The sequence below is a fragment of the Crinia signifera genome, chromosome 2 (assembly GCF_055691185.1).
Source record: "Crinia signifera chromosome 2, ASM5569118v1, whole genome shotgun sequence".
NCBI lineage: Eukaryota > Metazoa > Chordata > Amphibia > Anura > Myobatrachidae > Crinia > Crinia signifera.
In genome coordinates this window covers 204301091-204327409 of record NC_139218.1, presented here as the reverse complement: position 1 = coordinate 204327409, position 26319 = coordinate 204301091, and the positions used below count along the sequence as shown (strand labels likewise).

General features: G+C 44.9%; 1 protein-coding gene across 8 annotated transcripts in view; it reads right to left on the bottom strand.

Moving 5' to 3' along the window:
* The window catches only part of INPP5B (inositol polyphosphate-5-phosphatase B), a 152204-nt gene that overhangs the window by 53010 nt on the left and 72875 nt on the right, over positions 1-26319 (bottom strand). For all 8 annotated transcript variants that reach the window (XM_083173575.1, XM_083173573.1, XM_083173576.1 and 5 more), the window contains one exon: positions 5957-6047. In XM_083173575.1, the coding sequence (XP_083029701.1) occupies positions 5957-6047 (91 nt within the window). The remainder of the gene's footprint in view (positions 1-5956; positions 6048-26319) is intronic.

Genomic DNA, 26319 nt, shown 5'->3' with positions numbered 1-26319 from the left:
GAACAAGGCCTGTGAGGATTGGATCTTGTCAGATGGTAAAAAGACTTTCATCTGGACTGTGTCCAGGATCATCCCTAGAAACAAAAGATGCTGAGCTGGTTGAAGCTGCGTCTTTTTGAAGTTGAGGATCCACCCATGGGATATCAGGGTTCTCTGAGTGAGAAGAATGTTCTCCAGCAGGATCTCCCGAGAAAGACTTTTCAGCAGGAGGTCGTCCAGATAAGGTATGATTGTCACACCTTGAGTGCGGAGAACCTCCATCATCACGGCCATAACCTTGGTGAAAATCCGAGGTGCTGACGAAAGGCCAAATGGTAGTGCCTGGAACTGCCAGTGATGATCCTTCACCACAAACCAAAGGAATGCTTGGTGAGGGGGCCAGATGGGGATGTGTAGGTACGCATCCTTGATAAAATCGATAGATACCAGGAACTCTCCCTGTTCCAACCCCTGTATCACTCACTGCAGGGACTCTATTTTGAATTTGACCACCTGCAAGTATGGGTTCAAATCCTTTAAATTTAGAATGGGAAGTACCGAGCCACCCGGCTTTGGCACAAGAAAAAGACTGGAGTAGTAGCCCTGGGTATGCTGTTCTGCAGAGACCGGAACCACCACTCCTGTGTTTCTCAATTTGGCAATGGCTGCCAATAACAGTTGCCCCTTCTCTGGAGAAACTTGCAGCCCTGTCTTGAAGAACCTGTTTGGGGGAGATAAACAGAAATTAAACTTGTAGCCTAGGGCCACAAGATCCCTTACCCGTGAGTCCTGACAGTACTGGAGCCAGACGTGACTGAAGATCTGTAGTCGAGCTCCCACCCTGGGGTCCCCCAGATGGGATGGAAGACCATCATGCTGTGGGCTTGGTGGTCTTGGGGTCCAGTGTGGTTGTAGAGGCGCCTCTGCCGCGACCTCGGTGTGATGGAGCACCACCTCTGGATCGACCCCTAAATCTGTTTGAGGGGACCTAAAGGAAGGTGGGGGGGCCCCCCGCATAGCCCGTTCAGAGGCCCTGCCTATTTGGCATGATCTGAGGATAGGTGTGTGTGGACACATCTATATGTAAATGTTGACTATGCAGGCTGTTTACAGATCAGTGAAATACAACCACTTCACAATGTGCTTCTTTAACAATGGTGAGATGTGGTTTAAGGTCTCGGCTATTAAAATAAGTCTACATAGCATTGTGAGGTAGTCAAAAATCACCCTGCAAGGTTCAATAATAATGTACATTATTACTAACCTGCATGTAAACTATTACATATCTTGGCTCCTATGCACTATACCAAAATGTCATTGCTTATCCTGATACCTCCCCTCCCACAAAAAAACGGTGGATGTGTGTAGCTTCATTCCATATTCTAGCAACCATAAGAAAAGCTGGCTAAATAATGTGCCAAAAAGCCAGCTGTACAGAATTCGGAGGAACTGCTCCTCAAATGAGAAGTTCAAGGAACAAGCAGAGTCTCTACTGTGTGATTTCAAAAAACGAGGGTATCCACAAAAAGTGCTAGATGAAGCTTCACACTATTCTGAAAATCTCAATAGGGAGGATATGCTTAGTAAGAATAAAAACAAAAATGGAGATAACAAAGAAATTTAAACCAAAAAGAATAGCTATGAAAATAAAACTCCCTTTTGTGTGTCCACATATAACGTAGAAGCAAATAAAATTAGTTCCATTATTAAACGGACTAAAATCAAACCTTGAGAAAAAAAAAAACCACGTAGCCTCAAAAATATTCTAGTCCCAAGTATGCTCAAAGATAGAGAGCAGAGCAGAAAAAACTCAGCACAGAGAACCCTGATAGGCCCAGAGGTATGTGGCTTCTTCAGATGTAACCACACAAGATGCATAACCTGTGAATTTGTAAGCAATAAAAGACGGACAGTTGAGGCCTCTGTCACGGGGAAATCCTTCGAGATAGGCCAGTATTCAATGCCTCAGATTCACCGTTTTTTTTCAGTGAATCTGGCAATTCGCTGGGTTAACGGCGAATTTTCTGTCACAAAAAACAATTCGCCATATTCAATGGAGGCAATTCGCCACAAATGAACAGCGAATGTCTGCCGATTCGCCGTAAATGATTCTCCACAATTCGCCTGTGATTTTCAATGGGGTTTTTAGTGGAATTCGCCGACAGTGTATTCAATGCTCAAATGGAGAACTGCTTTCTCCATTGATTTTCGCCATGATTCTCCGTTTAGCATTCGTCATCTTTTTTAGGTGAACTGTAATGTGATCTTTTAAATGAAAGCATTTTTAATTTTTTTTTTGTGTTAAAAAATCAGAATATTTTTCCTATGAAAGGGCATGCTATTTTTATTCATATACGTGCAGCACATGAATATATTTTTAATATATATATTTTTTTTTTTAAACAATATTTTTTTTTTACACATTCGCCAGCAGGGGGCCGGGAGCCGGAGCCGCTCATTAATATTCATATATTCACTGCACTGATCGGGACCAGTGAGTGCAGCGGCTCTGATCCCAGCACCCTGCGAGCCCTTCTTCACCCCCACAAAGTGACTGGACATCCCCACAGGTGGGACACATGTGTGTTGCTGCGCTGATTGTGGTGGTGGGGGGGAGGGGATGCGGGGGACATGAGTTGACAGGCAAGAGGAGGGGACATGAGCTGACAGGCAGCGGAGGGGAAAGGGGTGAAGATACTGCTCATCAGTACACCCCGCCCGCTCTGTTCCCCGACCCCACAGACCTGCCTCAGCTGACGTAGAGACAGATCCAGCAGCAGTAGCAGACCTCCGTCTCAGGCAGCCCCAGCGCGGTGATAGCAGATGTCAGCGCTGGGACTGCTGGAGCCGGAGGTCTGCCACTGCTGCTGGAGCCGTCCCCATCCTCATGCTGTGCGGGGGCTCCTGGCAGTATCAGCGCGCTCCCCCGCCGGGACTCTGCTCAATCCCCTGCAGTGGCAGTGTAGCCGCAGCAGCAGGGGAGAGAGCCCTGGACTATTCGCCCAAGAGAGTGATTATCGCCGTCAGGGGCAGAGAGCCCCTGACGCGTTGAATAGGGAGGACGGGAGGCTGCTGGGCGAATCTCTCTGAAGGGAGAATCAGGGCGAAAGTGCAGCGAATCCTACACAGGATTCGCTGCCAGCCGCCAGCCCGGCCATTGAATACTGGCCATAGAGTCCTTTATCAACTGTACCACAAGTTATGTTATTTACCTCCTTATTTGTCCATGCCAAAAGTATTATGTGGGACCTAGCACACGCCAACTTAAAAACCGAATAACAGAGCATAGGAGAAATATTGTGAAAAAATTTATGAATCACAGTGTTCCCAGGCATTACTTGGAAGCACACAATAGCGATGTGAAGGGATGCTGGTGGTCGGACTTGAGCAAATAAAAACAACAAGTCGGGGTGGGGACCGCTTCAGGACCCTCTGCAAACAAGAAGCGGCATGGATCCTGAGGCTGCAATCCCTAAAACCCCAAGGCCTCAATGATAATATTGACCTCGAGTTCATCTAACATAGACAAAGTTGAAAGATGGGATGGTTTATGGTTACATATATTTTTGTTCATTTATTAGGTTTAATAAAACTCCCCCGCATCTTTTAGCTCAGTATGCCCCCTCCTGCCTTGTCCTACTTTACCATAAGATCTGATGCTATGACACCTTATTGGTGTAAGTGTATAGTGCATAAAACAATCGAGCTGTTTGCTAAGATATGCATATATAAATAGGCTGATACATTTACATATGCCTTTAGACTATTTTTCATGTTTAAGTATGGCCTTTATCCCTAGGTTTATTATGCACACGTTATTCCTCCCCCTTATGTATGTATTTGAATACACCAATTCCTCTTCTTATCTCTTTTTGCAAAAATTAATAATAATAATAATAATAATAATAATAATAATAATAATAATAATAATAAAAGTAATAAAAAACTAGAAAACTACTTTCTATATGCACGGTAGTTTATTTATTTATATATTTTTTGTATCATATTGTGTAGCAATTTGAGCAGTATCGATATGCACCATGAAGAAAATACCCTGCTAATTTTTGTTGGATATTGCGACCTGCACCTTTAAATGTTTATCCCATTTTCAACGTGATCAGATTCTGCTACAAAACCTAGCAGTAATAGTGGCACTGCTATAACATTGTATAGAAAGACATATATATTTTTAATGTATATGTTTTTTGGTACTGTATCATGTCTTTATATACTTACCTAGTTTAGATACCATGAATCTATCCTGCATAGCAAGAAAACCAAAATACTTAAATGCTTTTTAAAGCATGTATGTGATTTTAGAAATATAAAGTGTAGTATTCAATGCCGGTGCGAGCGGCCGGCGAGGGGGTTAAACTGCGAGGATCACAGAAAACCAGTGATCCTCGCAGTTTAACCCCTGCGCCAGCCGCTCCCACTAGGCAACGTTCTGGGGGAATCCTCGCCATCACAGAACGGCGAGGATTCCCCTAAACTGCGAGAGCAGCGGCTAGTGCAGCAAACTCGCAGATTTTGGAGGCACATTAGCAAATTCCCCCTCGCTCAAAAAACAGAGCGAGGGGGAATTTGCGAATGAGGGGGGGTCAGTTGAATACTGACAGGGTGAGTGTTGACTGCGAGCAAAAAGTCCTGCTCGCAGTCACCGCTCGTCCACGGCATTGAATATATGCCATAGAGTTAAACATGCGGAATGACTACTTTTCTCTTATAAGTGAAAACTTGCTATATAAGCACAAGAGCGTAACAGAACACCTCTATAGGGGAAAATGAAACTCTAAGCACTACGAATACGACAGCCATCACCTGAGACTGAGGTGATTATCCAACGAGAAACACCTGCACAAATAAGTAGAGCAGCTATTTAAGCTGGGCATGGAGAATGAACTCCATACCTGGTTGAGAAAGGCACCCAGTGTGCGGTGTGCGGCGAAACACATTCCAAAGGATATCTGGATCACCTGCCCACGTAACCCGCTTACCATTACCTACAGAGCCGGAAGATTGCCTCCACCAGCCGCAGACTTTTCCCCCCACTGCAGACGCTGTGGCAGAGCGTCGCGTGGGTGAAAACATCAGGAGAAACAAACTGCGGCGAGGAGACGGCACTTGCCGGGAACCATAGCCGGCTGCACATATTACATAATTTGAGCCAGCCGAGAGGTACGGAGCGAGCAGGCGCTGCGGCGCAGATCCATCTGCATACCATCTTGACCCTTGCCCATGCTACAGAGCGGTAACAGGACGGACACTGTCACTGACACCCCTGTGACAGAAGTCCTGTTCCCAATCTGTGACTGTCACATTCCATCTAAAAGCAAGGCGCCATTGCTGCAGCTGCTAAAGTGTGCACACTAGCCAATTTATCATTGTGAACTGTTTCTGTCCTGAAAAGGAGAAAGGACACTATGTCTCAAGAAAAATTGGACTGATACTTATACAATCCATATTCCCGCTTCAGTATTAAGGGGAAAAATATATCCAAGTGCTTATTTCCAGTGGTCACGTATTAGTGTCCTAGTGACACTTCAGTTTTAGATTGTTTGATTATATGTATGTACTTTTGTGATATATGTTTGTTTTTAATAAATTGTAAATGTCTCTTGTTTCACCCAAGCGCCCCACGTTTTTTTCTAGTTCTTGTATGCTTTTTAGAGGCTGGCAATCCTCTAACGCGGTGGCTGCAGGGTGACAAGTTACACCCCTCTAGTCTCTAGCGCCAAAGACTACTTTTTGGTATATACCTCCCCCCAGTGAAAGTGCCAGTATGCATCCCCAGAACTTACAGTACCTGTGCAAAAAAGTGCACTATTTGACAAAGGAGAAAATTCCCGGCTGCCCTTCCGCAAATAAAAAATAATAAATACAAATAATGAAAGATTAAATACAAAATGTGAAATGGCATCTCATTAAGAAAATACAGATTTAACAATTTACCACAAAAGCACTCTTGATCATGTACCTGGAGACTGTTAGAGCGGAACGAGAGGGGTCGTGGGTCTGTACAGCCTTTAGCCACTGTCCATTCTGCTGGATGTGATCAGTACTGTGCTCTGTGAAGAAACAAAAATTATTTGAATATGCTATAATAATCATGATCATCATCAATTCCAATCTTGCCTGAAAGTGCACTATTGCTTGCCGTAAAAAGATCACAGTGTTTTTGACAGTTTTTAGCGATTTTCCCAGGGGTGACCTATACACACTGGGCGGCTTTTGAGCTCAAAGCAGCTCAAAAGATAAAAATGAGCTGCTCTCAGCTCAAAATCACCCATTGTGTATGGGCCTTTAGATTTGGATGAGTTATTTTGTATCTGTGCAGGGTAAATACTGACTGCTTTATTTTTACACTGCAATTTAGATTTCAGTTTGAAGATTCCTCGACAAAATCTAACTAACTATCTAGGCACATGTTATATCAGCCCCACCTGCAGTGCACAAGGCTTTGTCCACTAGAGAAAAAAAAATTAGCTTTGCGATCCAGTCTAAATTAGGTCCATAAACTGGTATCCAACTAGCAGTGGTAAATTACCACTGCTACCTAGCGCAACAGGAACTATCCTCAGGTTTGAGGTAGGACAAATCAATAATAAGCAGCCTTTTTTCATTGATGGCGACAACAAAAAAAGACATAGGTACGCACAGGACCGAAGCTACCATTAGGCAGCTGACTATTATTATTATATTTTTATTTATACAGGTGTTTCGCAGCGCCATACATAGTAACAGTACAGGGAGAAAAAACTTCACATCACAGTAAGTAAATAACAAAAATAGAGTACAGGTAAAAAGAGTGCCACAATGCAATACACAGTACAACTTAGATGTAAGTAGTGAGGATGTGATCAACGTACAAATAGGGCAGTGATGGCTAAACTTGACACTCCAGCTGTTGTTGAACAGTGGGGAGGCGCCGGTTCCTTTTTCTGCCACGGACTGCCTAGCGCTGCTGGTCCCCACTGCTTCTGCCGCCCAACCCTCATAGGCAGCAGGGGGGACCAGTGCCTCACCATCAGCGGCAGCAATGCTAGGCAATCAGTGACAAAATAAGGATCCAGCACCTCCCCACCAGCGGTGACCTGACAGGCAGCACCAATAATCAGACAGTGACAGCAGAAAGCAGTAACCACCCTTGCAGTAAAATGGCTCCGGTTGCAGCACCCGGGTAGAGATTGCCTGGAGTTACTCCCCAGGTAAGTACAGTATTATGGGTTACTATGTGCTGTGGCTGGGGAGCAGGGGATATATATTTTAAACAACACAATGTAACTCCAAGTCAATCACACTGTTTACTTAGGAAGTAACACTGATTGACAATCAATTTTGCATGCTGTTGTGCAAATGGAACAGACAACAGGTGGAAGTTATAGGCAGTTAGCAAGACACCCCCTATAAAGGAGTTGTTTTGCAGGTGGTGACAACAGACAACTGCTCAGCCCTTATGCTTCTGGCTGATGTTTTGGTCACTTTTGAAAGCTGGAGGTGCTTTCACTCTAGTTGTAGCATGATACGGAGTTTACAACCCACACAAGTGGCTCAGGTAGTGCAGCTCATCCAGGATGGCACATCAATGCGAGCTGTGACAAGAACTTTTGCTGTGTCTGTCAGCGTAGTGTCCAGAGCATGGAGGCGCTACCAGGAGACAGGCCAGTAAATCTGGAGACGTGGAAGAGGCCGCAGGAGGGCAACAACCCAGCAGCAGGACCGCTACCTCCGCCTTTGTGCAAGGAGGAACAGGAGGAGCACTGCCAAAGCCCTGCAAAATGACCTCCAGCAGGCCACAAATGTGCATGTCTAATCAAACGGTCAGAAACAGACTTCGTGAGGGTGGTATGAGGGCCCAAAGTCCACAGGTGGGGGTTGTGCTTACAGCCCAACACCTTGCAGGACGTTTGGCATTTGCCAGAGGACACCAAGATTGGCATATTCGCCATTGGCCCATCCCCCAGACCTGAATCCAATTAAGCACATATGGGACATCATGTCTCGCTCCATCCACCAATGCCACGTTGCACCACAGACTGTCAAGAAGTTGGCAGATGCTTTAGTCCAGGTCTGGGAGGAGATACCTCAGGAGACCATCCGCCACCTCATCAGAAGCATGCCCAGGCATTGTAGGGAGGTCATACAGGCACGTGGAGGCCATGCACACTACTGAGCCTCATTTTGACTTGTTTTAAGGACATTACATCAAAGTTGGAATAGCCTGTAGTGTGTTTTTCCACTTTAATTTTGAGTGTGACTCCAAATCTAGACCTCCATGGGTTAATAAATGTGATTTCCATTGATAATTTTTGTGTGAATTTGTTGTCAGCACATTCATCTATGTAAAGAACAAAGTATTTAATAAGAATATTTCATTCATTAAGATCTAGAATGTGTTATGCTAGTGTTCCTTTATGTTTTGAGCAGTGTGTGTGTATGAGGCAGTGTATATGTGAGAGAGGCAGAGTATATATAAATGAGAGAGGCAGAGTACGTACTGTATATATGAGAGAGGTAGTGTATGGATATATTTGAATGGCAGCAAAGAGACATATAAGATGCTGCCTATGCTCTTTCACCCAATTTATTAGGGAAATGGGTAATTGGTGATGCGATGGGATGGGACGGGGGGGCGCACAGAAGGCAGACGTTTTGCCTAGGGTGCCCAAAAAGAGCTGGGTACGTTGGCTTTTGGCAGGCCCGTGTGTATTTTCTCACAAACAAAATTGGGTTTTTGTGCAGAACATTAGCATAGCTGTGAAAATAATTGCTGAATTTTCACTGCTAATAGGATACCACCATTAGTGGGAGAAGTAAGAAGGGTTGTCATGGAGAAGAAGCGGTATCAGCACCATTATGTGCACGGATAGCGCTTCTTCCACATAGATGAAGGAGAAGATGTGTGCCGATATTCATGGGCAATGTCTGAACAGTCAATAGCACTGATTGTTCCGACAGCTGCAGCTATTGCCTTCGACAGTTGTTGTTGCCCAGCCGCAGTGGCTGCCAGATCTCGGCTGCAGCAGAAGATTTGTAAAAGACATAAAGGTCTAAAAAATACACACAACTGAAAGATGATAACTAAATAAAATTATCACACAACACAGCCATGACACACAATATTCCCTGGTAAAAAAGTAAAATGCTTGAAGAAGTTTCCATTCACCTTGAATATAGACAACCCCAAAATCTAGGGAGACAAGTTGGCTGCACCGAAATATAACAATACATTGGAATTTTGAATTAAAATTAAATCCATTCTATTTGTTCATTAAGGAAAATACAACAATGGATTATGTGAAAGAAATAATGGTATCTGTTTTCCTCCTACTCTCTATCCCATAGCTACACAAGGTGCAGTTATGTTACTAACACAGCCTCACAATAGGAGGAACGCAGCACAGAAACCTGCTAAACAAGTAATAAGATGTAAGCAACAATACGCCATCACAGCGCAAAGGGTGGGCCTATGGTATCTCTCAATGGGCTAAGAGAAAAGGATTTAATGTAATGTAAGCATAAATATCCCATTTTCTCCAGTATCCTTTGGGGGACACTGGAACAAAGGGAAGAGACAAAGGCATTCCCTATGGGAGGGAGTATTATGAAATACAGTAGGTTGCTAAAGCTTTCATGTAAACAATGTATACTTAAAAGTAAACTTTTGAACACACAGTTAATTATAAATGGAGCGAAGATCAGGTAGCAGCCCATTACAGCTGTTCCATAGACTCTATGGTGCTCCAACTTGCGACAAATTACAGTGCTAATGTACTGATGGTTGTCTACTAAACCATCTGCTGTGCATCATATAAGAATATCCATATTATGGATCTTGTTCATATACATTATAAAAAAGGACCCCATACATTTCTGCAACTTCTCAGGAGGTACGAACCGCCCAGCAGCTTCCCGGGCGGCAGGATTGCATATGATACACTGTATGCAGTCCTTTTGCATACGATGTATGATATGTGATCCCAGCAAGGGCTGTTGCATCTGATAAAGCTATAGTGCAGCCCTTGCGATCTCCGATTCCGATCCGTTGTGCACAGGAGCATGCATTGCATGCTCATAATTGAAACACATGTGATTTGACACTTTTGATCCAATTTCTCAGCCTGATGAAAAGATCCCAAACCACACTAATGTAATGCTGTGTACACACGGTGAGATTTTACATTACATTTTGACTATATAGTCAAAATCGCATGAAGATCGCACAGGTTTTTTACCTTGCGCTCCCAATGCACGCTCCTGTGACAGCACAAATCAAAACCCAGATAGACAGGGCAGCAATGACTAGATCAGGCATTCCCAACCACGGTCCTCAAGGCACACCAACAGTGCAGGTTTTGTAGATATCCAGGCTTGAGTACAGGTGACTTAATTAGTATCTGAGGGATTCTGATTAAACCATCTGTGCTGAAGCCTGGATATCACTAAAACCAGTACTTGTTCCCTAGCACGGCGCCCGTCGCAGGCGATCGCATACCTTAACTTAAGGTATGCGATGGACGCGACCGACGCGATTTCAGGGCTATTTTTATCCTTTTCCCCGACAATTAAAAAACCGCGTCCATCGCATGCCTTAAGTTAAGGCATGCGATGCGACCGATGCGATGGACGCGATTTTACATAGGGAACAATGTTAAATGGGCCAATGGACCAGATTTTTCATTGTATACCCACCCTTATGGGTATTTTACATGTGAAATGCCACCACCCCCCTTCCCTCATTGTTAACGCCACCCTACGATGAACGCCAACCCGTAGCATGGCGTGCGCAGCGAGCCCGCGGGGGGTGGCGGTACGCGTCCTCCGACCTTCGGGTTGGCGTTCATCGTGGGGTGGCGTTAACAATGGGGCGGGGCATTTGACCCATCAGGGTGGGAATACAATGAAAATTGGGGTCTGGGGGGCATTTAACATTGGGCCCAATGTAAAATCGGGTCTCAGGGACCATTTTACATTGGTTCCGATGTAAAAATCGCATAGATCGCGTCGCATGCGATTTGGTTGCATGCGCTGGACACGATTTTTTTGGGACCCGATGGATACAATCAAAATCGCAGGCGCCGTGCTAGGAAACAAGTACCCTAAAACCTGCACAATTGGTGTGCCTTGAGGACCGTGGTTGGGAATGCCTGGACTATATAGTGCAAATCTAATGTAGATTGCATGAATTGTATGTAAATAGTTATGTAATAGTTAGCAAAGATTGCATAGCACTCGAATAGCCAGAAATCTACCTTAAGAGTGTTTTCCAACTAAAAAAATTATCTTAGGGGATCAAAACGGGAATGCTGTAGCAAGGTTAAATTTAGATTTTGCAGAACCATCAGAGTAAATGGAGGGTGAATGTGCACTACTCCCTGAAAAAATGACTAAGGTAACAAGATGTAATACAGTTTCTAGACATTACTGTGAAAACAAGTCATTTAGAAAGATCAAAAGAAGGAGTGGAAGAACTGTATTTTTACACCATGATATATCCTATATAATAAAAGGCTAAAGCCCTGTACACAGGGGGTGATTTCTTCTAGCCTGCATGTTGAGCAAGCTAAATATTATACCGGTTTGGATTAGCATACTGGGTTTTATCATTTCATATGTTGTCCCAAAATCAGCCCTGTCTGTGTGTATGAGCTACTGTATGGGGCAGTCATATGTAAGATAGATGGAGAAGACATACTTACCTAAAGTTGAATTTGTAACATAGGGCCTTATTCTAGCTCACTCTTTCTGACAAAATCCTTCTTAGATGGACAAAACCATGTACACTGCAGGGGGGCAGATGTAAAACGTGCAGAGAGAATTAGATTTGGGTGAGTTATTTTGTTTCTGTGCAGGGTAAATAAAATACTGGCTGCTTTATTTTTACACTGCAATATAGATCTCACTTTGAAGTAAAACCCCACCCAAATCTAACTCTCTCTGCACAAGTTACATCTGCCCCTCCTGCAGTGCACATGGTTTTGTCCATCTAAGAAGGAATTTGTCACAAAGAGTGAACTAGAATAACCCCCAAAGTTTCACTGGAAAGTACATTAGCGAGTCTCAATCTTCTTTAGCAGTGAACCCCAACAAAAAACGAAAAAAAGATGTTAATTTGTTATCAGTAGCTGTGTCTTTGATGTAGAATGCAAAAGAAAGGGGGGAAAAAGCCTCTGGCTGGCAATAACTCCTGGCAATAGGAATTTTTCACTCTAATAAATCTGCCCCACAATCCTGCTTCTACATTTGACATAGTTCCCAAGTATGTGAAGATGCAACATAAAAAGTTATCCATACATTCAACCTCTGCAGCCTCCTTCCTATCTGGCTCACACATACTGTATAGCTAATGGAGTCTGCCCTAAGAGCAGAACAGAACAGGACCCCCTTTCCCTCACCACTATCTCTGCACTGGCCTCCATATCTCTCACTAATTACAGTCCTCAAAAACAGTACCCCTTCGTACATTCTTAAGACGAGCCTCTCTCGTGCCTTGGTTAGACCTGCCTGTTGGGCACAGATCCGCGGCAGAAGACACAGACCCTGGCCTCAGCAAGCCTATAAACAGGGGTACCACTCCCCCCTTCCATTTTAGTAAATGGTCATTGCCGTCAGGGGCATATCTACCCCTTAGCCAGGAAGGCACTCCTCAGGGGTGCCTACTGGAGGAGGAGGGGGCGCTACCCATCAGTGCCATCTGTGGCCAGAGGATATAATGACATAGATAGGAGTGTGAGTGCTTCTCAGAGGTGCCCTGGTAAGCTGCTGCGGGAAACATTGTCTCAGTTTGCAGTGCTGCTGAGGAGACAAAAGTTCCCTTATTGCAGAGTGTGTTGCTGCATGGAATAGTCACTTGCTCTCTGTACAGTCGGGTATCTTGTGCAATACCAGTCACCAACTGGAGTAGTCTGTTGTCTCTCTCCTCTCCCTCTGTATCTCTGAAAGCCTGTGCTTTCATATAGGTGAAGTTCCAAGTTTATTCATGCAATTATCCTTTCATAATAATCTGCTGTGGGCACAAAAACCCTAATAGCTTTAAGAAAACCTTATTCAAGTAAATGATCATGGAAGTGTTTGGAAAAGGCACTGCCAGCTTAGCCTCCAGTGAGTGTCATCTGACACAGCATTTCCAATATCAGCATTAAAACAAACATCTGATGGAATTTCCTGTGGAAGAACAGTGTCACATCCAGATAATTGTCGGCTCTATTCCTAGCCGCATTAAGCGATTCTGATGTGGTAACACAACACCCTTCATAGTAATGCTTCATTATTTTATCTTTAGGCATAAAAAATTATATTATGGAGATTTACAATTCTACTACTTCTATCTGCTGTACAGCTCAGTGATAGTTGTTGAAAAATACTGCTTTAGTGAAGCACATCTTCAAAACTGGATGACAAAACTTGTGTGCACATGTCAAAACATTTACATAATTAGGGCTTGCATTTTTTAGTAACAATATGTAATCCTTTCGCTGTTGAGTTTTTTTCTCACTCACTTGGGTCAGTTTTTTTAGGTAGTACTCATATAAATTATGCCTTGCAGTTTTTGGTTCCGGTTGATAGACAGTCAATATGTCTATCCCAAGACAGTCAATAGGTCTACCCCAAAAGCTTAACATGCAAAAGGTCAACAGGGTCAACATTTTGACACAAAAAAGCTAGACACATGAAAAAGGTCATGAGTTTTTCTGGATTTTTTTTTTTTAAACCGCCTTGTTCATACTTCACCATCCATGTCGGCATAGAGGGAGAATACAATAGTGTGCCGAATGTAGCATGGCACCGTGCCCGAAGCATGGCAAGTGCATGTGTTACAGCTATTGGGGGGGGTCTATGTCAACAGTTGTCGACATTGACACAAAAATAAAATAAAAAAACTCCTGTCTACCTTTTCATGTGGACATTTTGACCCTGTTGACCTTTTGACCCTGTTTGGGATAGATCTATTGACTGTCTATCTAGACACTGTCTATATAATAATCCACAACAGTAGTTTTACAGAAGACTTACATTTCTGAAAATACCCTCATTAAATTTTCACATTCCCATACAGGCAGGGCTATTTTTCAGCAGGCTCCAGCAGGAACTGAGGCCCTTATTCTAGTTCACTCTTTCTGACAAAATATTTCTTATGCTGTGTACACACGGGGGAGATAGGTGCTATAATCGCTGGGAATATGGTCGCAGGCGACCATATTGCCAGTGATTGGGAGTTTGCCCCGGCGATAAATCGCCGGGTGCGCGCTCCCGTTTTCTGCCCCATTGTAATCGCTGGTCGCAGGAGCTTGCTCCTGCGACCAGCTAATTACCTCTGCAGCACCCCCAGCAGAGGTTCGTTTTCAACAGCGACCATCTCTGGTCGCTTGTTGAAAAAGAGACACTGAGCAATATATTGCTCAGCAATATATTGCAAGCAATATATTGCTAGCAATATATCTCCCCCCGTGTGTACGCACCTTCAGATGGACAAAACCATGTGCACTGCAGGTGAGGCAGGTGTTACTTGTGCAGAGATAATTAGATTTGGGTGGGGTTTTACACCTGCCTCACCTGCAGTGCACATGGTTTTGTCCATCTAAAGGAGCCCATACACGGTCCACTGTGTATGGCTCCGTTCTGTATTATGCGATGCGCGCTCCCGAGCATCACATAGTACGGTACAAAAAGTATGTGCTGCACATACTTTTTGTACTAGGTACACATCGGATCGGATCGCAGTGCATGCACACTGCATGCACTAGGGATCCGATCCGATGTGTGCTAATTATGTCCCAAACGGATCCGTTAAACGGAGCGGGTATGGGCTGTTTAAGAAATATTTAGTCAGAAAGAGTGAACTAGAATAAGGGCCTCAGTTCCTGCTGGAGCCTACTGAAAAATAGCCCTGCATACAGGCAATAAACCCAAAGGAACAAAAAACGTTCAGTTTTTTTTTTTTAAATGGCAACTAAACTAGAACCAATCGTGTGCATATAAAGTGGTGTTACAGTACTAACAAGCTAAACTTCCTCTCAGTTCTATATACAGTATGATAGATGATTTGTCATCTGCATTGCAAAAATCCTTACACAGGGCTCATGGAGAAAGATCACACATTTACCAGTAGTCTTAAACTGGGCATATATTATACAATTAACTGGTCCTGATACCATCGGATTGCCCAGCTAAATGTACGGTGTATTTGTGAGACTGATCACAAAATATCAATCACTGGGACATGGTGAATTGAGCAGCATGTTCACCCAATGCAATATTTTTGGAGGTTCAAGTTGAGACACTGGCCCTTATTCTGGTTCACTCGCAAAGGGGGCTCTGTTCCAGGGAATGGGGTTTTATGAGGCAGTTTGGTTTTATTCACCAGAAGGTCAGGAAGCAGGATGGATGGGGCACAGCATAGTGGACCATTTGTGTTAGGTTTGTGAACATACAGATATTTGATTTTGTGGCCTTCGATCAAAATCATTAGAAACATCCGGACTAAATAAAAAATTACTTTCCTACCCCTGCTTTATATTAACATTTAAAAGTAACTAACCACTTTATTGTGTATGCATTAAAATTCCATGATTTTCCCAATACACTGAAATATAAAAAAAGATTTAACATGCAAGACAATCTTCTATTAATGACGTGTGACATACTGTATACAGCAAAATTAGATAATTATCTTAAATATTCTCTCAGATATCAATACATTGGACTGGATGGTATGAATACCTGTAAGCTATTAGCTGTGACTAAGTGGCCGCAACACACTTCTTATCCCTTAATTATATGTAAAAAAAAATATAGAAATTGGCTTTAGATAGATATCGGTACTCTTTACCTAGCACGGCGCCCATCGCCCATAGGGAACAATGTTAAAAGTGTGATTGGACGCGATTTTACTGTTCAATGCCTCAATGCCCGCGATTTTTCCATAGGAAACAATGTTAAATGGGCCACAGAGCCCAAATAGTCCCCCTGAAGTCTGAAATGGCCCCCACAATTGTTAACGCCACCCCACGATCAACGTGAACCCGAAGCGTGGCGAGCGCAGCGAGCCCGCGAGGGGCGGTGGTACGCGTCCTCCGACCTTTTCATACCCCCACTATCCACGTCGGCGTGGAGTTGAGTATAGAATAGTGTGGCGAGCGCAGCGAGCCACCATGCCCGAAGCGTGGCGAGCCCCGCGAGGTAAACGCGTCCCTTCGCGGGCTTCACAGGTATCCGCTGCGCTCACCACGCTTCAGGCTCGGTGGCTCGCTGCGCTCGCCATACTATTCTATTCTCAACTCCACGCCGACGTGGATAGTGGGGGTATGAATAGGTCGGAGGACACGTACCGCTGTGCTCGCCACGCTTCGGGTTCACGTTGATCGTGGGGTGGCGTTAACAATTGTGGGGGCCATTTAAGACTTCAGGCTCTGTGGCCCATTTAACATTGTTTCCTATGGAAAAATCGTGGGCATTGAGGCATTGAACAGTAAAATCGCGTCCAATCACACTTTTAACATTGATCCCTATGGAAAATCGCGGGCATCGCACCCGTTTTTTTAGTGCATGCGATGGCCGCGATTTTTTACCCCCGATGACCGCAATGGACATCGTGGGCGCCGTGCTAGGTAAAGAGTACCTAGATATCTTACTAGGTATAGTTAAGATCAGTTCGATATACCAATATATTGTAAAGTATTATACAGACAGTAAACTGATGGACTGCTGTGTTCAAAAAAATGTATATTTATTGGGACACTTGTTCTAGACCAGCAGTTCCCAACCTGGGGTACTACAGACTGGGTGGGGGTACTTGAAAATAATAGTGGTAATGGAGGAAGAAGTCATTTCCCGATGGTTTAAGAATTCTCCCATTGCCATGGAATTGAACCACGATGAGTCACTTCCGGTTCCATCTGCAGCCTCAGCAGCATCTCCTTGTGCTTTTGCCCAACCAGCAATCCACGGGGAGCTACCCACACTGCCCACAGACATCAGAGATTATCTGACTTGCGCTGACAAGGGCCATTTATACTACAGGCATTAGCAGGAACCCAGGAAACAGTATACATCAAGCAGCCAGACACAGAGGGACCCAATTCCTGACTGCACACTACTCCATAATATAACTACATGCATAAGCATACACATACCACTCACTTCCACTCTATGAGTAAGTACTGTGGATATTTCAATTGAGAGGAGGCGGTACTCATAAACAAAAAGCCTAATCAAGAGGTACGGGAGAGAAAAATAGGTTGGGAACCGCTGTTCTAGAATATATCTTTATAAATATTCTTAATTCCAGTAGCCTCAAAATTATGGAAACGATTTTGCAAGAAAAAAAAAAAGAGGTTAGATCTTGAATATTTGTGATATACATATAATTTCAGCTGCCTCGTTGGATTATTACACATAGGGGTCGATCCTATTAACCCCGAAGGGTGCGAGTTGCAGTTCGGGTGCCGATTTCACACTGAAAACAGCACCCAAATTAACCTTAACTCGCACCCATCGCACGTCCGAAATCACTGAAATTTACTCGCACTCCCATGGAGGTGCAAGCACTTTTCAGCGAATACGGCACGCCGTAAAGTGTGCCGGTGTCGTTATGATTCGCACTCGGCGGATCATTCGGGATTAATAGGATCGACCCCAATGTATCCATAGTACCCATGGGCAGTTATTGTTTAAATACCTTTTGTATCTGCTCTTCTTACCCAGCACACGGCACGCCCATTGTTGGAAACAATTATAGTGCATGCTTTGTGTTATGTACATGATCTGTCCAACATAATTGATTTAAAAAGGTCACTTATTTATGTTTAGGACACATATTGCTCCTATCCGAACAAATAATTCAGTAGTGTGTACACAAGAAAATTGGATGTGATCAAGATAATTTTGTCTCTAAAAGGGGCCATACACTATTGTGACATCTCGCAGCAGTGTATGGCCAGCCAATCCCCCTTGAGCTGTCCAGTAGGCTCGCTTTTGATATATCGCATGCAGTCCTTTTGCATAGGATATATAACTTGACCCCGTTTTCAGCTGCCAGGATGGGGTCCAAGTCGGAAGTCGAAAGTACAGCAGGCCCGACCTTAGACTCTGATCTGCACAGGAATGCTCATCTAATTGATGGCAAACACATCCGATTTGCCCACTTTTAACCTAACCGCTCGGCCCAATCTATCGAAATTGGGTGCATAGTGGCCAAATCGGACTAGTGCATGGGCACCTTAAGAAAACTGTGGATTGCGAGCGAAACATTTCAAGTGTGTAACTAAAAAGGTACCCATACACTAAGGCAAATTCTTTGAGGGTGGAACTCACCTGCAATCCGCCCATGACCACCTTTCTGCTGTGACCAGCAATTGTGCCTGAAAATTGTAAGCAATTCTGCCTCATTCTGTCTCTACCTGATTTTGACTAAAAATCGCTGGTCACTGGTGCACAGTGCATTGTGAATCAGCGACCAGCAATTTTTAGCCATAATCGCAGGAGCAAGCATTAAGGGCTGGCTGCGGGACCACGATCCTAGCGATTTATCTCCCACAATACAAAAAAAAACCACTGGTGATATATGATCGTTCACGACCATTTAGTCAGCTATAATGACTTAAATTACCCCATGTACAGGGCTTTAAAGGTTTTCCTTTTACAACACTGCCATAAATTTAAATGGAAATAAAGGTACTTATGTATTATTATCTGGGCTCCCATGTTAAATGCAGCCCATTTTTTCATACCCCTACTATCCAACTACGCATGGAGTTTATTTTATATAGGGCGGTATTCAATGTGAATACCTGCGAGGTGCAGCGAATCCTTTTTAGGATTCGCTGCACATTCGCCACGTTCCGGAGCCAGCGGGCTCCGGTATTCAACGTGTCAGGGGCTCGCTGCCCCTGACAGGCGAATATGAGCTCCTGCGGCGATTGCAGCAGGGAGCCTGAGGAGGGTGCCAGGCAGAGAGATGGAAGTCTCTCTGCCTGCCCCTGAACGTTTGTGGGGGGCAGGTGGGCTCCCCGGGTGCCAGGCAGCACAGGCTGCCCCCCGGGGGTGCCAGCAGGGGGCCACGTATATTCACTATACCCGAACGTAACATCGGGTGCAGTGAATATATGAATATGTAATGAGCGGCTCGGCTCCGGCGCCCCCTGCTGGCTGCTGTGTTAAAAAAAAATATATATATTTTTTTAAAAATTAAATATATATTCATGTGCTTACAGCACATGAATAAAAATAGCATGCCCCTCCTCAGAAGAAAATTCCTGATTTTTGGACACCAAATGTAAAAAACAGAACACTTTATTTTAAAAGTTCACATTCCACTTCACCATAAAAAGATAGCGATTGCTACTCGGTGAATCATGGTGAAAAAAACCTTCAAATGTATTCGCCATCTGCTCATTGAATAGGGTGATTCACCGTTTTAGTCAGAAATTCGCCAAACAGCACAAATTCGCCATAAAAACATGGCGAATCAGGCTCATTGAATACCGCCCATAGTGTGGCGAGCGCAGCGAAAAACGGGAGCCCAGATATTACATAAGTACCGAAATAAATGTTTTAATACTGTCTTCAGTTTGTATAATTTATTCTGTACCTTTTGTAAGGATTTTTTTTTTTTTTTTTTTTAACTACCCATGTATTGCTATACATATTATTAAGTCAATAAAAACACACTCCTGATGGTTAATGGTGGACCTCAGGAGAAAGCATACAAAAAAAATAAGGCAAACGATATGCAAACAGTAACTTTACAATGCCAGCAAGGCAACAACAGGACATGTTTAGTTAGCTGTAACAAGCGGAAGGGAAAACTGCCCACCTGGCCTTGGAAACACAGAATAGAACAAACATCTTTTTAAAGTTTAGTCAACCTTTAAAAAATAAGGTCTAATGAACTATTACCAACACCACATAGTACATACCCCCCACTGCTCCTAAATGGAGGTGCTGACATAAGGCACCAAGCTCAGATGACAAAGCACTTTGGGCTGTATTCAATGCTGCCGACGAGAGGGGTTAAACAATGAGGATCGCCGAAAACAAGCCACTCTCGGCATTTAACCTCCGGGCCGCCCGCTCACCCTATTCAACGTTCCGGGGGAATCCTCGGTGTCAGAGGATGGCGAGGATTCCCCTAAAAGGTTCGCAGCTACTGCATTTAGTCGCAAGCCTCGCCATTTGGGCAGTCGCACACGCCGTTTCCACCTCACTGTAGATAAAACAGCGAGTTGGAAACCAGCAGGTTCAGGGGGGTCAGTTAAACACTGACCAGCGAGATGTAAAGGCGAGCAATGAGCACTACTCGCCGATGTCAGCGCGGCTAGATATATGGGTCAGCAGCTGTGTTGCAGAGCCGACCTGATATACAGTATATGTGATCTACACTGTTCACAGATATAACGCTCGCACACACTGGACCTTATTCAGGTCTTCACGCAACACTGCAAAATTCACAGTTTTGCGTGTGGACCAAACACCGCCCACAGTGCAGGCCGCCCCCTCACACGTCGTGTTTCCCTGCATGGCTGCGAATGGATGATTTGCATAATCATCCATTCGCAGCCGGGGAGAAATCATGCGATGGTCACCGACCATCGCATGATTTCTCCAGTGCTCACAGACACATCTATGGTGTCTCTGATCTGCGAGCGCCCTGTGCGGGAGGCAGGCGGGCAGCTGACATCAGCAGCCCGCCCCCCACACCCGCATTACTGGGCGATTATCATGGGAATGCTGGGCATTCCCATGGGCTGTGCACCCACGCCCCCCATCCCGCACTGCTAGGTTCGAGCGGGACGGGGAATATGTAGTTCGCAGTGCCCGCTAGCACCCTGCGTCGCACACGTGAAGAAACTAGAATAACCCCCAGTGTCCGATGGGGTCAATTGAATGGCCAAAACACCTGCAAGTGTGTACGCACCTTTGGTCTCTCTGCACATTACAGTTGCCTCCCCTGCAGTGCAGCCTTGCTAACAGGTCTGAATCATGCCCAAAATTCCACTAAACTAGAGAGTCAAAATTTGTCTGTCTCTACTCAATACTTCCACAATAGCTGGAACACAACACGTTGTGTGTCTCCAATGCAAAAACATCCGGTACTTGTTTCCTATCTGGGCGCCCAGGTTTTCTACGTACGGCACCGTACTGAAATCGGATCGCATCGCATCGTACACATACACGATATTGAACGATGCGATGCGATGCGATCCGATTTCCCATAGGAAACAATGTTAAATGGCTCAATTTAGCCAAATTATCATAGGAACAATAGTAAATGGGCCAAAAACACCCCTGAACATTGAAATGTCCCCCCAAAAGTAGTTGACGCCACCCCGCCATCAACGTGAACCCGAAGCGTGGCGAGCGCAGCGAGCCCGCGAGGGGCGGCGTTACGCGTCCTCCGACCTTTTCATGCCCTACTATCCACTAGGGCGTGGAGTGAGAATAGAATAGTGTGGCGAGCGCAGCGAGCCACCGAGCCCGAAGCGTGGCGAGCGCAGCGAGCCCCGCGAGGGGACGCGGATACCTTCACAGTTATACGCGTCCCCTCGCAGGCTTCCCAGGTGTCCATGGCGACGCGGACACCTGGGAAGCCCGCAAAGGGACGCGTTTACCTGTGAAGGTATCCGCGTCCCCTCGCCACGCTTCGGGCTCGGTGGCTCGCTGCGCTCGCCACACTATTCTATTCTCACTCCACGCCCTAGTGGATAGTAGGGCATGAAAAGGTCGGAGGACGCGTACCGCCGCCCCTCGCGGGCTCGCTGCGCTCGCCACGCTTCGGGTTCACGTTGATGGCGGGGTGGCGTCAACTACTTTTGGGGGGACATTTCAATGTTCAGGGGTGTTTTTGGCCAATTTACTATTGTTCCTATGATAATTTGGCTAAATTGAGCCATTTAACATTGTTTCCTATGGGAAATCGAATCGGATCGCATCGCATCGCATCGTTCAATATCGTGTATGTGTACGATGCGATGCGATCAGATTTCACTACGGAGAATAGCATGGTGCTCAATTAACTTAGTGGGCGCCCAGATAGGAAACAAGTACCAAACATCCTTCAGGCTGCTCACTTTAAAGATACGGGAGTCCACCTGTAGTAAAACACTTTAGTATTCTGCTCATTTTTCTAAATCTATGAATAGAAATTGAATATAGTTTGACTAATAACCTTGCATTTCTAAAATTACTTCCAATAACAAATAATTTACTGCATGTAAACACACAGACACACAAGCTAGGGACGCTTTACTATCAGCCTTACCTACCAGTATACTGTGGAATTAAACCCACGAAGGCACAGAGAGAATATACAAAATCCACACAATTAGTGCTGTGGTAGGAACTGAACATAGAATCTCAGTTCTGTGACCTTTACACCATTACATAATCATGCTACTGGCGAAACGTTTTATTATACATGTTTTCTGAGGTATGGGAGTATGATAGCTAGTAGGAACTCGAGATTTGCTAATACTTGCTTAGGGCAATGAAAAAATGACTGCACTATTTTATGGTACTACAGGACTACTATACCCACCAGACGCATGACAACCAAGTATACAGTATATATTGTGTGTAAAGTATATTATAGGAGTACACATGCCAAGTGCGTACAACTGTTATATGGATCATTTACTTGGTGAAAGAATTCCCTTCTACAAACAAATGCATGGAAAAACAAACACAAACAATGTACATGTGGACATTTCCTTCAAGCTGGAAAGAAGTACACCTACTATGGAAACCACCAGTTTCCAACAAGTAATCACATCAGCAATTAAAGAATTCAAGGCACAGGTGCTATGTGAATTATGCAGATTATTGTTGTTAATAATAATAAACAGGTATTTGGTATCCTATTAGTAGCAGCCATTTTTCAGCTGCTAATAGGTCCGCCAGGGGCTATGCAATTTGTCCTGATAACCAGCACTTATCATGGTTATGCTGAAGCACAGTAAGCAGCCCTCCAAACCGCAATAAGACATCAGATCCAGTTACTTATCCCGATGCCACAGACAGACTGGTATGCTACAGATAACTATAACCCACAGGAAAACTACTTTGGTCATATATTGCGCTAGTAAAATGACTGAATTATGCATTTTATTACAGTGTATCAGGTTTGGCACATATAATCCTCAAACTTTAGCTTGATGAACAAACAAATCTAAACAAAACTTGCAACAACCAGGAAAAAGTAAATATCATCCAGAGGTGTGGTTCAAACTCCTAGAGATTGGGATTGCCTGAGCCTTCCAAAGCATACTTGCCTACCTGACCCTCTCCATGCGGGAGAAAATGCTCTGTTCCTGGACTTCCCTGGTAATATATGATTGCCACCTGTGGGGAGCTAGGTAAAGGTGTTTCACCACAGGTGATGGCAATCATACATTACCAGGGAAGTCCAGGAACAGAGCATTTTCTCCTGCATGGAGAGGGTCAGGTAGGCAAGAATGTTCCAAAGTGGCAAGCCCATTCCCACTATAACTCCTTCAAAAATCTTTAGCACAACATCTAGAGACTGGGGCCAAAACAGCCACATGGCATTGCCACATGCCCCAATAATGGTGTATGTGAGGAGTATATTTATTAAGCTTGGTGAAGTGATAAAGTGCCTGTTTTTTATCACTGGATAATCAGCTTCTAACTGTCATTTTTTTTCAACCAAGTCTGTAACTTCACAGTTAGGAGCGGATTGGTCGGTGATAAAAACCAGACACTATCACTTCACCGAGCTTAATAAATCTGCCCCTGAATTCTCACTGTTCAGGCCAGGGAAGGGGTGGATGAGAAAATATACAGTGCAGAGGACATTCCCAGCATTGATTAGTATAGCTGGGGCAGGGACATAGCCAGCTTTTCACTTGATTGAGAGCAAACATGAAAAAAAGTCTCCAGGGTCCAGGTGTTTCCCATGTTTTCCTTTGAAGGCCCACAAGATACCCAACATACCTCCCCATCTGTACAGACATGAACTTACACATTGCTGCAGATGCACCCAGCATCTGGTTCTATCTCTATATCAGAATCTGCTAGTGTTGTGTGTCTTTTCTGCCAAAAATGCATCTAAAATGTAATGTGACGTGATCAAAACCCACCAGGAGACTGGGCTGAATAATTGGATATGCTACACTGTTATATCTGTATCGGCTTAGCCAATGAATCTGTATATGAAGTCATACGATGTGGAGTCTGAAGCTTTTTTTCCATGCCAAGTACAGACTCAGTCGCACACAGAGATATCAAACTAATCATCATCTGTTTGTCTAATACTTTGCCCCCTGGTCCATATTGTGCTCTTCCTTACAACATGTCTGCTCCATCTGTATTATTATTGTTGTTGTTGTTGTGATGTACTATAGCCCATAGCCACAAAATAAAAAAATAGGATTGGTTGTATTCAATAAAGTACGAGTTTTACCACATGGAGAAGCTGCAGGTTTCACGGTCAGAGCTATTCAATTATTTAATTTCCCTGCACTGTAAAACCTCTGGTAATGCACAGAAACCCACAATGGTCAGAAATCCACATCAGCTTGTGAATCCAAGGGGTTTTCCTGCACATTAAATTCAGAAGTGGTCACTTAGGGCCTTATTCTGATCGGTGCTGCCGGATCCGAATATGCGGCCAGGACCGTGCGTGCGAAACCCCGCCTTCCATACGGATCGCCAACTCCGTCCGTACGCGGTAAGAAGCTGGCCGAACTGACCGCACCTGTATTTTTCATGGAATACGCCTCCTCCATCTCAGGGAACCTCCCCCATCATTCGATGGTCACAGACCATCGAATGCAGGACCGAGTGGTCCACCAGCTCCCGCAACCTCAGACCACACGGACATTTTTCCGTGCAAAAGCAGGGATCTGGGCGGGCAGCTGACATCCGGCGATGTCATATGTCCGGCCCCTACACGTGCGTCATGACTGCATTACCATACGTACGCCCAGCGTTTGCATGGGAACGCCCATGAAACGCGGGGCGTATGCATATGGTAATGAGCCCAAATAGCCCTTCACGCCCCTCTCCACCCCCTGTTCGGAGTGTTCACATTTCATGCGGGATTTGGCCATACGCCCCGCTCGCACATGTAGTAGTAGTATGTTTATTTATAAGGCGCCGCAAAGTGTCCGCAGCGCCATACATAGCAAACAAACAAAAAATTACAAGGTAACGTACAGGGTGTGTTGAAAAATACAGTATAAATAGGGGTATAGCTGGTAGAACTAAAATCAGCATCAGTTCAGAAGTAGGTGTGGAAATTGTCGAGGAGACTGAAGATGAAGTAGAGGAAGGGAAGAACAGGACAGGAGCACAGGTGAGGTAATGAGGTAGGGTGAGTACGTGAGGAAGGAGGACCCTACTCATAAGAGTTAACATACTAAAAATAGGTGGGTGGACGAACGTAATACAATAGGATAAGTAGGAAAGGAGGGGAACGGAGGCAGGATAGGAGGATCAAAAGAGGTTAGGAGGAGGGATAGGCTAGTCGAAAAAAGTGGGTTTTGAGGGAGCGCTTGAAGGAGGTAAGGGAATCAGATAGCCTGATGGGTGGCGGGAGGTTGTTCCAGTGCAGGGGGGCAGCGCGGGAGAAGTCTTGGACACGGGAGTGGGAGGAGGTGATTAGGTGAGAGGTCAGTCGGCGGTCAGCGATGGAGCGAAGAGGACGGGAGGGAGTGTGGATAGAGATCAGTGAAGAGAGGTAGGGAGCTGTGGAGGAGGAGAGAGCCTTGTAGGTGGTGGTGAGGAGTTTAAAGAGAACTCGGAAAGGAATGGGGAGCCAGTGAAGAGATAGACAGAGGGGGGAGGCGGAGGTAGAGCGGTGGGAGAGGAATATGAGCCTAGCAGCAGCGTTAAGAATGGATTGGAGAGGTGCAAGGCGGGTGAGAGGTAGCCCAGAAAGAAGGATGTTGCAGTAGTCAAGGCGGGAGATGACAAGAGAGTGAATGAGAATTTTGGTCGCGTCAGTGGAGAGGAATGGTCTGATGCGTGAGATGTTGCGTAGGTGAAAGCGGCAAGACTGTGAGAGAGCACGAATGTGGGGGGGTGAAAGAGAGGGAGGAGTCAATGATGACACCGAGGCAGCGCGTTTGGTCGGTGGAGGTGATCTCGGTTTCACCAATGCTGATGGAGATAGTGGGAGAAGAGGGGATGTTCGGGGGATGGAAGATTAGAAGTTCAGTTTTAGCCATGTTTAGTTTCAGGAAGCGTTGGGTCATCCAGGCTGAGATGGCCGTGAGGCATTCGGAGACCTTGGACAGGAGTGATGGGGATAAGTCGGGGGAGGAGAGATAGATTAGGGTATCATCAGCATAAAGGTGGTAATGAAAACCATAGGAGCTGATG